Source organism: Aquarana catesbeiana, linkage group LG10, assembly GCF_042186555.1.
Source record: "Aquarana catesbeiana isolate 2022-GZ linkage group LG10, ASM4218655v1, whole genome shotgun sequence".
NCBI classification, from domain to species: Eukaryota; Metazoa; Chordata; class Amphibia; order Anura; family Ranidae; genus Aquarana; species Aquarana catesbeiana.
In genome coordinates, this window is record NC_133333.1 from 22143495 (window position 1) to 22157108 (window position 13614).

At 41.2% G+C, this 13614-nt stretch overlaps 1 protein-coding gene across 2 annotated transcripts in view; it reads right to left on the minus strand.

Moving 5' to 3' along the window:
- LOC141110444 (phospholipase A2 inhibitor NAI-like) overlaps positions 1-13614 on the minus strand; it is a 41658-nt gene that overhangs the window by 21763 nt on the left and 6281 nt on the right. For both annotated transcript variants that reach the window (XM_073601791.1, XM_073601792.1), the window contains exon 2: positions 2827-2946. In XM_073601791.1, coding sequence (XP_073457892.1) covers positions 2827-2946 — 120 coding nt within the window. The remainder of the gene's footprint in view (positions 1-2826; positions 2947-13614) is intronic.

Consider the following 13614-nt stretch of genomic DNA (forward strand, 5'->3'; position numbering starts at 1 on the left):
ACAGTGAATATCTCCTAAACTTGCACAGTTTAGGACATATCCACACTGCATGCAGCCGGTGATGGCACTGGAACGCAGAAGGGAGACCAGGTGAAGACGGAAGCCCTGTCAGTGGTGACAGCATGCCGCTGGAGGGCTTCGTTCTAAGGTAAGTATTTTGTAATGTGCTAGGATGCAATCCATAGTAGCATATTATGCCACTGTCTTGCAGGTTTTTTTTTATCCTTTTAAAGGTGACGTTTACTACCGCTTTAAGGATCCGAGCCTATCCTGTAAAGGGATAGAGTTTGGGATTTTATCCAGTGGCAGAAGATCACCCCTCTAGCTGATAGGAGACAACGGGGTCGTTTTACTGAAAACCAATGGGCTGTTCACTTTGCAAAGGAAATTTTCCCTTTGGTGAATGAGGGGAAGCTCTGCTGACTTCCATTATCCAATTATGTGCCAGGAAAAATACCGTTCTATTTTTTAAAATTTTCCTCATTTATGATTGGGAATTATTTGCAAAGATAATTTTCACCTCACTCTCTAAGCTAAGAAAAAAATCCTCCTGCGCACTGAACAGCCTATGTGCCTTTAGTAAATCAATTCCAATGCCTCACAATGCCCCTTTTCATTTTTTTGCCATAGCACGAGGTTGAAGGCGGTTACCATGCAGCCCCATTCACTTGCATAGGTCACATTTGGTGGCAGTACCTCCCAATGAATGCAACATGCTGTTTAACCACATGCCGACCAGCCGCTGCAGTTGTACTGCGGCAGAATGGCACGGCTGGGCGAAACAACGTTATGTAACGTCGCTTCGCCCTGTGTCCACTAGGGGGCGTGCGCCCCCCGAGCCGATGCGAGTGCCCGGTGGTCTCGATCACCGCCAGGCTCCCGCGATCGCCGCTGAGACACGGAGAACTGGGAGCTGTGTGTGTAAACACACAGCTTCCGGTTCTCTGAGGGGAGAAGTGACAGATCGTCCGTTCATACAGAGCATGAAGAGGCGATCTGTTATCTTCCCTGCACAGTCCTCTCCCCCCTTCAGTTAGAACACACACTAGGACACACTTAACCCCTTCACTGCCCCCTAGTGGTTAACCCCTTCACTGCTAGTGACATTTTTACAGTAATCAATGCATTTTTAATCGCAATGATCGCTGTATTAATGCAAATGGTCCCAAAAATGTGTCAAAATTGTCCGACGTGTCCGCCATAATGTCGCAGTCATGATAAAAATTGCACATCACCGCCATTACTAGTAAAAAAAAAAAATATAATAATAATAAAAATGCTATAAATCTATCCCCTATTTTGTAGACGCTATAACTTTTGCGCAAACCAATCAATATACGCTTATTGCGATTTTTTTTTTACCAAAAATATGTAGAAGAATATATATCGGCCTAAACTGAGGAAAAAAATAGTTTTTTTTATATATTTTTGGGGGATATTTATTATAGCAAAAAGTAAAAAATATTGCGTTTTTTTTCAAAATTGTCGCTCTTTTTTTGTTTATAGCGCAAAAAATAACAACCACAGAAGTGATCAAATACCCCCAAAAGAAAACCCTATTTGTGGGAAAAAAAGGACGCCAATTTTGTTTGGGTGCAACGTTGCATGACTGCGCAATTGTCAGTTAAAACGACGCAGTGCCGAATCGCAAAAAGTGCTCTGGTCAGGAAGGGGGTAGAATCTTCTGGGGCTGAAGCGGTTAATTACTTCTGTGGGTGTGAAGTAACGCATGGCACAACCCTGAGCTTCTGCATGCCCCAGTTAGGTGGGCATTCAAGAGGGCAGCAAAACCACAGCGCAACCATTTTTCTTTTATCACACCCCTCACACACCCTCCAGTGAGGTGACATTGTATGAAACTTGTGTAAGGTTATGTGATGAAGCATACTGAACCATGGAACTCTTCTTCACTTTGACCTTCAAAGTTCTTGTTTGAATATTTGCTACTCCCACCAAGATCTGCACCCGAGGCGGCTTTCACCCGTGGGCCTGGGCACACTCGAATCACTCTGTGCAGTGCCGATTTCCCCTCCTGCCTGGGCTTACCCCTGTGTTGTGCCCCCCGCAGTGCTGCTGGCTTCTCTCCTCTCCTCTCCCCCGGCTGCTGTGGGGGATGTTTCAGGATGGAGAGTGGGGGAAGGGGCTAGTCAATATGTCATTTACCAGCCCCTTCCTTTTCTAAATGAACACAGTGAACACACTCACTCACTGTGTTAAATCATAACTGAAATGTTTTACTAAGTAAATATGTGTTTACTATGCTTTAGTTTGTGAATGAAAGGTAGGCTTCCCATTCGTTCGCTGTCCTGTGCAGTTGAGGCTGCAGAGAAAGGCGTGTGTGTTTGAGTTTTGGGGAGGAAATGTCACCAGCACACCGGGATCTCCAAAAATGGGTCAAAAAACTTTAATCACATAGTAGCAAAAGGCGACGTTTCGGAGCCACGCAGGACCCCTTCATTAGGTCACATGCCTGATGAAGGGGTCCTGTGTGGCTCCGAAACGTCACCTTTTGCTACTATGTGATTAAAGTTTTTGGACCCATTTTTTGGAGATCCCGGTGTGCTGGTGACATTTCCTCTTTATGACTGCATTGGGTTCCAGCCGATGGTCACTTCAGCACCTAATTCGAAATACAGCCGTTTGTACAGGAACGTTTGCGTTGGGAGTATTGCATTGGATGCGATAGGCTGTGCACACTTATGCTGACCACCTATTTGCTCAAACAAAATGTTATGTATTTTTTTTTTAAATAATTGGAAATATGAAATGTGCTAAAATGCTGCACATTAAATGTGTTCATATTAAAAACATAAATCGTCTGCATACCTGAAAAAGAGATTTCATACCGAGATGCACACACCTCGCCAGATGGGCATTCTTGCCCAGAAAATCCTGTGCAGGAATCTGAGTCAAGTGAAAAGCACTTATCACACTTCAAAGATTGACCTGAAAGAGAACAAATGTACTAACATTATATAACTATCAGCATTGCAGTATTTCCTTGGATTGTTATAGTCCTTTTGCAACCCAATAACCAGGGGCATTGCTAGGTCTACAAATGATCTGGGGCGAGAGCCCATAGCAGCGAAGCAAAGCTGCTATGGGTTTGGGCGGGCACACACATGTGTATAATATACATGTGTGTGTGTGTGCGTGTATGTGTATATATATATATATATATATAAAATATTGTTACATATCTGAGTGTGGATCCCATGGTTTGTTATTATTAATTGATTGGGTCCCCCAAGCTCATTACATCAGGTGCCCCTTCATCCTAGTCCTCTGGTCTCCCTGTAGAGTGCTGTGTTCTGCCCACATCCTAGTCCTCTGGTCTCCCTGTAGAGTGCTGTGTTCTGCCCACATCCTAATCCTCTGGTCTCCCTGTAGAGTGCTGTGTTCTTCCCACATCCTAATCCTCTGGTCTCCCTGTAGAGTGCTGTGTTCTGCCCACATCCTAATCCCCTGGGTTACCTGTAAAGTGCTGTGTTCAGCCCACATCCTAATCCTCTGGTCTCCCTGTAGAGTGCTGTGTTCTTCCCACATCCTAATTCTCTGGTCTCCCTGTAGAGTGTTCTACCCACATCCTTATCCTCTGGTCTCCCTGTAGAGTGTTCTACCCACATCCTTATCCTCTGGTCTCCCTGTAGAGTGATGTGGTCTTCCCACATCCTTATCCTCTGGTCTCCCTGTAGAGTGATGTGGTCTTCCCACATCCTAATCCTCTGGTCTCCCTGTAGAGTGCTGTGTTCTGCCCACATCCTAATCCTCTGGTCTCCCTGTAGGGTGCTGTGTTCTGCCCACATCCTTATCCTCTGGTCTCCCTGTAGGGTGCTGTGTTCTGCCCACATCCTTATCCTCTGGTCTCCCTGCTGGGTGCTGTGTTCTGCCCACATCCTAATCCTCTGGTCTCCCTGTAGAGTGCTGTGTTCTGCCCACATCCTTATCCTCTGGTCTCCCTGCTGGCTGCTGTGTTCTGCCCACATCCTAATCCTCTGGTCTCCCTGTAGAGTGCTGTGTTCTGCCCACATCCTAATCCTCTGGTCTCCCTGTAGAGTGCTGTGTTCTGCCCACATCCTAATCCTCTGGTCTCCCTGTAGAGTGCTGTGTTCTTCCCACATCCTAATCCTCTGGTCTCCCTGTAGAGTGCTGTGTTCTTCCCACATCCTAATCCTCTGGTCTCCCTGCAGAGTGCTGTGTTCTTTCCACATCCTAATCCTCTGGTCTCCCTGTAGTGTGCTGTGTTCTGTTGTGTCCCACGCTGACACACTGAGCTGTGTTGGCTCTCTGCCACCCCCTGCAGGCTGGAGGGAGGAGAACACACATTCTTCTCTCCAGCTATCTTACCACACTCAAGCTGACAGGTGGCAAACCTAGACTAGGGGCTATGGGCACCAGATTTGGGGCTCCAGCCTCAATAGCCACCTGCTGGTGACGCCTATGCCAATAACAGAGCTTTGGGATAAAAACATAGCTTATAAAAAACATAGTGCTTTTCCTTAAGCCTTTTAATCATTGTCAAATATCCTTCTACTGTATCTATAGGGCTCTCGTTTCCTCATTATTTTATATCTTTAGTCTATTTGTTTAGGATTTGTCACATTGACCCTTGTCAACTTGACAGCCAAATGGTTTGTTTTTTATTACCAGAATCTCTGTTAGCTCTTTTATCTTCCAGTCCCTCCATTGGCTTCTACTCCTCCAGCAAATATAAAGAAAATATTTACTATAACAAAGTCACACACAACTCTGCCCCTGAGCTATATCACCAACCTCATCCATTTTTTTTTTACCCAAATCTTTCCCTCTGCTCACTCCAAGATCTTTTGCTTTTTAGTTCCTTCACCACCTTTTCCCATGTTCACCTCCAGGACTTCCTTAAGAGCCTCTCCATTCCTCTGGAACTCCCCACCCCAACCTGTACAGCTATCTACCACTTTGTCAGACTTTGGGTGATCCCTGAAAACTCATCTCTTTAGCGAAGCTTATCCCATGCCCACCTAACAAATGAACTTTTACTTTCTCCATCAACTCATACCCACACAGTCACCACCTTATGTATCACTCGCCCCTTTTTTACAATGCAGAGTATTTGGAAACAAAATAAAATATACAACAGAATGATTATATATAACATTGTTAGGAAATAAGAATATGCTTTGGGACCTTTGTAGCTGGAAAAAGTAAAAGTGTACTCTTGCTTTCACCCTCATACACTATATTGTCAAAAGAATTGTGACGCCTGCCTTTACACACACATTTAATGGCATGCCGGACTTAGTCTGTAGGGTTCAATATTAAGTTGACCCACACAGCTTCAACTCTTCTGGGAAGGCTGTCCACAAGGTTTAAGTGGGTTTCTTTGGGAACATTTGATCATTCTTCCAGAAGCGCATTTGTGAGGTCAGGCACTGATGTTAGATGAGAAGGACTGTGATTTTGCGCAAAACAGAATAAAATGAATAATCAATAAATAATAAATATGCATAGGTGATAAATCATATAAAAATCAAATAGTCCATAAGTGAATATCCGTGACTGTAGTGCAAATCAATCAAATGAATATGATGCGTGAATATTCTATACAGTGAAACATCAAAAGTGCAAAGTGCGTTGATAGTAGATCTCGTGACTTTCATGGTGTTGGATACCCACTAGGGGCTCCCAGAACTCTCACCTTGTTGACACCAAAATAGTGCCTTTATGTATCCATTCAGGACTGTGCTTGTTCCAATCCAACCTGTGTAGTTGTTCTGGTGCGTCTATGGGGAGATGGCATTCTCTCCGGTATATGGACTCCACATATGGGGGGTAATCAAAAAGGAGGATACTCCAATAGGGTGATAACGTTAAAGCCAAAGATTTTATTTAAAAATATCTGCTTACATAGAGGTAGGAGAAGTAGCGTTGAAACAGCGATAAACACAGTGTGTTTACAATCCCCGCTACGTCGCTTCCAGTCCGCGCTGTTGTGTATCCGGTTACGTCCTACGCGTTACGTCATATCACATGACTTCCTCAGGGCACCGGATTGGTTGTTACCATAGTGTATTTATATAGTGGGGACAGGAAGTGTACTTGACGCCATTTTATTGTAGACCAAATGTGTGCCAATCCCGCGGCCATCATAGAGAGGATGGACTCGCTAATGCTTTGTGAATAAAGTTTCCATGTATTCATACAAAACAGTAAAAAAAGGTTTGCAGCAGAGGTTTTTAAAGTTGTTTATGTTGGTACTGGTGACGTTAATCGAATCGGTCTCCGTTCTGGTGGCGATCATGCTTCATTTATAATGGATCATACATGTTACCAATTATATAATTGATAAGATTGTAAGATACGTATTATTCGTAAATATACCCCGTATTGTAGCTGACAAAATAAATAAGGTAAAACACTGAACGGTTGGCTATAAAGTAAAATATGTTAAGAGTTACTTTAATATAGGATATTGTTAAAAATATGTAAAAAATATAAGAATTAAAATATAAAAATATAAAAAAATTGAATGTTAAAAATTGAATATAAAAAAGGCGAACTTAATAATAAAGATGATATTTGATAAAAACTCCTCAGATTGAATCATGCGACTGGGTCATGCGATGATACGAGCAGGAAAATGTTATATATAATAATGCACACCGGAAGTGATATATTGGGTTTACAGAGGAAAAATTGTGGATAGCTAAAAATCACTTATAAAACAGTTTAAGTCGAATTCTATATTTAACCCTTCCGGCGCTAGTGTCCTCATTCTATGTATCCACTTAGACTCATTCTGACTGAGTGTTCAGATTTTGTGGTCCCCTCTCCATGATTTGTTGTATTTTTCAATACCCCAAAATAACAATCCTGTGGGATCTTTATTATGTACCAGCGCAAAGTGCTTGGATACGTTATGTTTTGGGCATCCCTTTAAAATGTTTTTAACATGTTCCTTGATTCTAATTTTGAGTGCTCTCTTTGTCCTCCCTACGTACTGTAAGTTACAGGAACATTGTAAAATGTACACTACCCCCTCTGTGTGGCAATTGATGAAATCTTTTATTGGGTAAGTGTTTCCTGTGCTGGTTGCCTTAAATTCATGTTTTTTACCCTGAAATTTTTTTGCATGCGTGCATGCATAACAGTATTTGCATGGATAAAACCCTTTGCCATTAAAAAAATGAAAATTTATTTTAAGGGGGTGGTTCCACCACATTTTTGACAATGATATCTCTCAGAGTAGGTGCTCTTTTATAAATAATCGCTGGTTTCTCTGGTAATATTTTTTGTAGATGTTTGTCTTCCTTTAAGATGTGCCAATGTCTCCGAATTATCTTTTCTATATCTTTAAATTGGACATTGAAGTCCAGAATTAGACTTGGTGCTTCTGGGGATGGTTGTATTTTCTTAGGTGTGTGGATCATTATTTTTCTGTTCATTGTTTGGGTCAATTGGATGTCTTTCTTGATTTGTGCTTCTTCATATCCTTTATTAATAAATCTCTGTCCAATCAGGTTGGCCTGGGCTTCAAAGTCTGCATCTTTGGTACAATTGCGTCTAATTCTTACGAGTTGCCCTCTCGGGATGTTGTATAGCCAGGGTTTGTAGTGGCAACTTGTTATAGGTACAGTAGGTAGCTGTTTCTTGAAACTTCCTTAAAGTGGGTTTTAGTTGCTAATAGATTTTCTTCAATAATGATTTCTAAGTCAAGAAATTCTATTTTTTTGGCATCTATGTTCCAAGTTAGCTGTATGTTTCTGTCATTGCTGTTTAGGTTGTTTAAGAATTGTTCCAATGACTCTCTACTTCCATTCCATATGATAATGATATCATCAATTAACCTTTTATACAGCCCTAATTCACAAGGTTGGTGCTTATATACAAATTCCTCCTCCCATTGTGCCATAAAGGCGTTGGCCACACTTGGTGCAAATTTTGCACCCATGGAAATCCCAGTTGTTTGTTTATAGTAGTTTTGGTCATGCCAAAAGAAGTTGTTTTTTAATGCAAACTCTAGACATTTAATTAAGTACTTTCTTTGTGTACATTTTAATGTACTGTGTTTTCTCAAAGCCCATTTGGTCGCTTCACACGCCTGGTGATGTTGAATAATCGTGTAAAGCGATGAGACGTCTACAGTGGCCATTAAGGTTCTTCCTTCCAGGACCGTGATTTCTTCTAATACTTGTAGGACATGTTTAGTGTCTCTTATATACGACGTTGTTTTTTGAATGGCAGGTTGAATGAAGTAATCAATATACTGGCCAATTCTTGCTGTTAGGGAATTGATCCAATTTACTATGGGTCTTCCCGGAGCGTTCTGGAGACTCTTGTGGATCTTCGGGACTGTGTATAGTACTGGTATCCTATGTGAATCAGGGACTAAATATCTTGCCTCTTTTGCATCTAGTATGTCTTTTTTTGTACCTAAGTGCACTATTTTTTCTAATTCTTTTTTGCATTTGTTAGAAGGGTTGCCGAGTAATTTTTGATATGTGGTGGTGTCTTCAAGTTGGCGTTTGATTTCTGCTAAATAATCCGTTTTATTTTGAATGACCACACCTCCTCCTTTGTCCGCCGGTCTTATTACCAAGTCTTTTCTATTGGTTAAGGAACGTATTCCTTTCTTGATGTGTATCGGATCGTTAATCTTCTTAATTTTTAATTGGTCTAGGTCCTTAAGTACTAGGTTTTTGAATACTTCGATGTGCTGGTTATCGTTTATTTGAGGATTAAAGAGAGACTTGTTTCGCAGTCCACTGTGTTCCACTTGTTGTGCTTCTTGTTGAGTTATCATGCGTCTGGTTTGAGGGTTACTTAGAATAGCTTTTTTGATGTTGATTTTTCTCACGTATTTCCTTAAACCTATGTATGTGGCAAATTTATCCAGGTTTTTTGTGGGGGCATATTTTAGACCTTTGTCCAATACAGCCAATTCCTCAGTAGTCAAAGTTTGTCCACTTAAATTAAATATTCCTTCCCCCACTATACCCTTTTTCTTCTTGAGTCTCTTTCCCGCTCGACATCCCCTCTTGGTTCTGGGGATCTTCTCCTTTCTTCCTGTTGTCGTCTTTTTGGGGAATGTTGAGATTCTTGTGGGTGTCTTCTTGGGGATCGATGTGCATAATCCTGTTTCCTCCTCGGTGGTGTTTCTCTCCGGCCTCGATCTAAAAAACCATTGCCATGTGTTTCTCGTTCATATTGATGATGGCGAGAATATGAATTAGAATCATTGTAGTTTCTAATTGGTTCAAACCTATTGTACATGGGTATTGGGCTTCTTTCGTATCTCCCTTGTTGGTTATGATACGGTATTTCTCTATGATCTCTGGGTGGACCTTCATTGTATGGCCTGTCATTATGATGTCTTGGGTTGTGTCCACTGTTGTGTCGGGGTTTGTTAAAAGGCTTTTTAAAAGGTTTTTTCCAAGTATTTCTCGGAGTTTGATGATCCTGCATTTGGTAATTTTCTTGTTCTGAGTATGGTTTAGGAGTGTGAGGATAGGTCTCCCTATTATAGCCACTGTACTGTGATGGCTGATATAGTGTGCTCCCTTGGGGTTCAAAAATTCTCACCTCTTTTTCTGGTGTTGAGTGTGTCGATGGGATGGCTGGTTCTTCAACTTTGTTTTGCCATTTAAACACTTCTCTGTCTCGGTCTGTTTTATAGTCTGTAACATCTCTCTGGTATTTTTTTGTTTTCCTCTGTTGTGTTTCCAAATCTTTGGCCATTAGGTCTTTGTTCAATTGGTTGGATAATTTCTTAAAATCTTCAGACTCCGAGAAATACTTGGAAAAAACCTTTTAAAAAGCCTTTTAACAAACCCCGACACAACAGTGGACACAACCCAAGACATCATAATGACAGGCCATACAATGAAGGTCCACCCAGAGATCATAGAGAAATACCGTATCATAACCAACAAGGGAGATACGAAAAAAGCCCAATACCCATGTACAATAGGTTTGAACCAATTAGAAACTACAATGATTCTAATTCATATTCTCGCCATCATCAATATGAACGAGAAACACATGGCAATGGTTTTTTAGATCGAGGCCGGAGAGAAACACCAACGAGGAGGAAACAGGATTATGCACATCGATCCCCAAGAAGACACCCACGAGAATCTCAACATACCCCAAAAAGACGACAACAGGAAGAAAGGAGAAGAACCCCAGAACCAAGAGGGGATGTCGAGCGGGAAAGAGACTCAAAAAGAAAAAGGGTATAGTGGGGGAAAGAATCTTTAATTTAAGTGGACAAACTTTGACTACTGAGGAATTGGCTGTATTGGACAAAGGTCTAAAATATGCCCCCACAAAAAACCTGGATAAATTTGCCACATACATAGGTATAAGGAAATACGTGAGAAAAATCAACATCAAAAAAGCTATTCTAAGTAACCCTCAAACCAGACGCATGATAACTCAACAAGAAGCACAACAAGTGGAACACAGTGGACTGCGAAACAAGTCTCTCTTTAATCCTCAAATAAACGATAACCAGCACATCGAAGTATTCAAAAACCTAGTACTTAAGGACCTGGACCAATTAAAAATTAAGAAGATTAACGATCCGATACACATCAAGAAAGGAATACGTTCCTTAACCAATAGAAAAGACTTGGTAATAAGACCGGCGGACAAAGGAGGAGGTGTGGTCATTCAAAATAAAACGGATTATTTAGCAGAAATCAAACGCCAACTTGAAGACACCACCACATATCAAAAATTACTCGGCAACCCTTCTAACAAATGCAAAAAAGAATTAGAAAAAATAGTGCACTTAGGTACAAAAAAAGACATACTAGATGCAAAAGAAGCAAGATATTTAGTCCCTGATTCACATAGGATACCAGTACTATACACAGTCCCGAAGATCCACAAGAGTCTCCAGAACCCTCCGGGAAGACCCATAGTAAATGGGATCAATTTCCTAACAGCAAGAATTGGCCAGTATATTGATTACTTCATTTAACCTGCCATTCAAAAAACAACGTCGTATATAAGAGACACTAAACATGTCCTACAAGTATTAGAAGAAATCCCGGTCCTGGAAGGAAGAACCTTAATGGCCACTGTAGACGTCTCATCGCTTTACACGATTATTCAACATCACCAGGCGTGTGAAGCGACCAAATGGGCTTTGAGAAAACACAGTACATTAAAATGTACACAAAGAAAGTACTTAATTAAATGTCTAGAGTTTGCATTAAAAAACAACTTCTTTTGGCATGACCAAAACTACTATAAACAAACAACTGGGATTGCCATGGGTGCAAAATTTGCGCCAAGTGTGGCCAACGCCTTTATGGCACAATGGGAGGAGGAATTTGTATATAAGCACCAACCTTGTGAATTAGGGCTGTATAAAAGGTTAATTGATGATATCATTATCATATGGAATGGAAGTAGAGAGTCATTGGAACAATTCTTAAACAACCTAAACAGCAATGACAGAAACATACAGCTAACTTGGAACATAGATGCCAAAAAAATAGAATTTCTTGACTTAGAAATCATTATTGAAGAAAATCTATTAGCAACTAAAACCCACTTTAAGGAAGTTTCAAGAAACAGCTACCTACTTATAACAAGTTGCCACTACAAACCCTGGCTATACAACATCCCGAGAGGCCAACTCGTAAGAATTAGACGCAATTGTACCAAAGATGCAGACTTTGAAGCCCAGGCCAACCTGATTGGACAGAGATTTATTAATAAAGGATATGAAGAAGCACAAATCAAGAAAGACATCCAATTGACCCAAACAATGAACAGAAAAATAATGATCCACACACCTAAGAAAATACAACCATCCCCAGAAGCACCAAGTCTAATTCTGGACTTCAATGTCCAATTTAAAGATATAGAAAAGATAATTCGGAGACATTGGCACATCTTAAAGGAAGACAAACATCTACAAAAAATATTACCAGAGAAACCAGCGATTATTTATAAAAGAGCACCTACTCTGAGAGATATCATTTTCAAAAATGTGGTGGAACCACCCCCTAAAAATAAATTTTCATTTTTTAATGGCAAAGGGTTTTATCCATGCAAATACTGTTATGCATGCACGCATGCAAAAAAATTTCAGGGTAAAAAACATGAATTTAAGGCAACCAGCACAGGAAACACTTACCCAATAAAAGATTTCATCAATTGCCACACAGAGGGGGTAGTGTACATTTTACAATGTTCCTGTAACTTACAGTACGTAGGGAGGACAAAGAGAGCACTCAAAATTAGAATCAAGGAACATGTTAAAAACATTTTAAAGGGATGCCCAAAACATAACGTATCCAAGCACTTTGCGCTGGTACATAATAAAGATCCCACAGGATTGTTATTTTGGGGTATTGAAAAATACAACAAATCATGGAGAGGGGACCACAAAATCTGAACACTCAGTCAGAATGAGTCTAAGGGGATACATAGAATGAGGACACTAGCGCCGGAAGGGTTAAATATAGAATTCGACTTAAACTGTTTTATAAGTGATTTTTAGCTATCCACAATTTTTCCTCTGTAAACCCAATATATCACTTCCAGTGTGCATTATTATATATAACATTTTCCTGCTCGTATCATCGCATGACCCAGTCGCATGATTCAATCTGAGGAGTTTTTATCAAATATCATCTTTATTATTAAGTTCGCCTTTTTTATATTCAATTTTTAACATTCAATTTTTTTATATTTTTATATTTTAATTCTTATATTTTTTACATATTTTTAACAATATCCTATATTAAAGTAACTCTTAACACACTTTACTTTATAGCAAACCGTTCAGTGTTTTACCTTATTTATTTTGTCAGCTACAATACGGGGTATATTTACGAATAATACGTATTAGGGTTGTCCTGATACCGATACTAGTATCGGTACCGATACCGAACATTTGCCCGAGTACTTGTACTCGGGCAAATGCTCCCAATGCTTCCCCCGATACCTGGAAGTCAGCGGTGATCGGCGCGTGGGGGAGTTACAAGCTTCTCCCCCCGCGGCTTTCAGCGGCTCTAGTGACATACAGCGGTGATCGGTCACTGCTGACTGTCACTGCATCCTCCTCCATGCCCCCTCCGTTCCTCTGTCCCCCTCCGCTGTCCCCCTCCGTTCCTCTGTCCCCCTCCGCTGTCCCCCTCCGTTCCTCTGTCCCCCTCCGTTCCGCCGTTCCCCTCTCCTTCCCTGTCCCCCTCCGCTGTCCCCTCCGTTCTGCTGTGCCTCTCTGCTGTCCCCCTCTCCTCTGTCCCCTCCATTCTGCTGTGCCTCTCCTCTGTCCCCTCCGTTCTGCTGTCCTCCTCCTCCTTCCTTTGTGAATGAACAGAGTCAGCTGACTCTGTCCATTCACATAACTGAAACATTGTAATCTCCTGTGATTACGATGTGTCAGTTTATGAATGGAGAGGAGCCGCTGTCTTCTCTCCATTCATTCTCAGTGCAGCTGAGGCTGCAGAGAAAGGGACTGGGGAATCTCTATCCTCTGTCTCTTTCTCTGTCTCAAGGGGGAGATATCAGAGGTCTGTTAAGACCCCTGATATCTCACCAAAGCCCCCCAACAGGGCTGATTAAAAAAAAAAAAAAACACACATATTGCAATAAAGAATAAAAAAAATATTA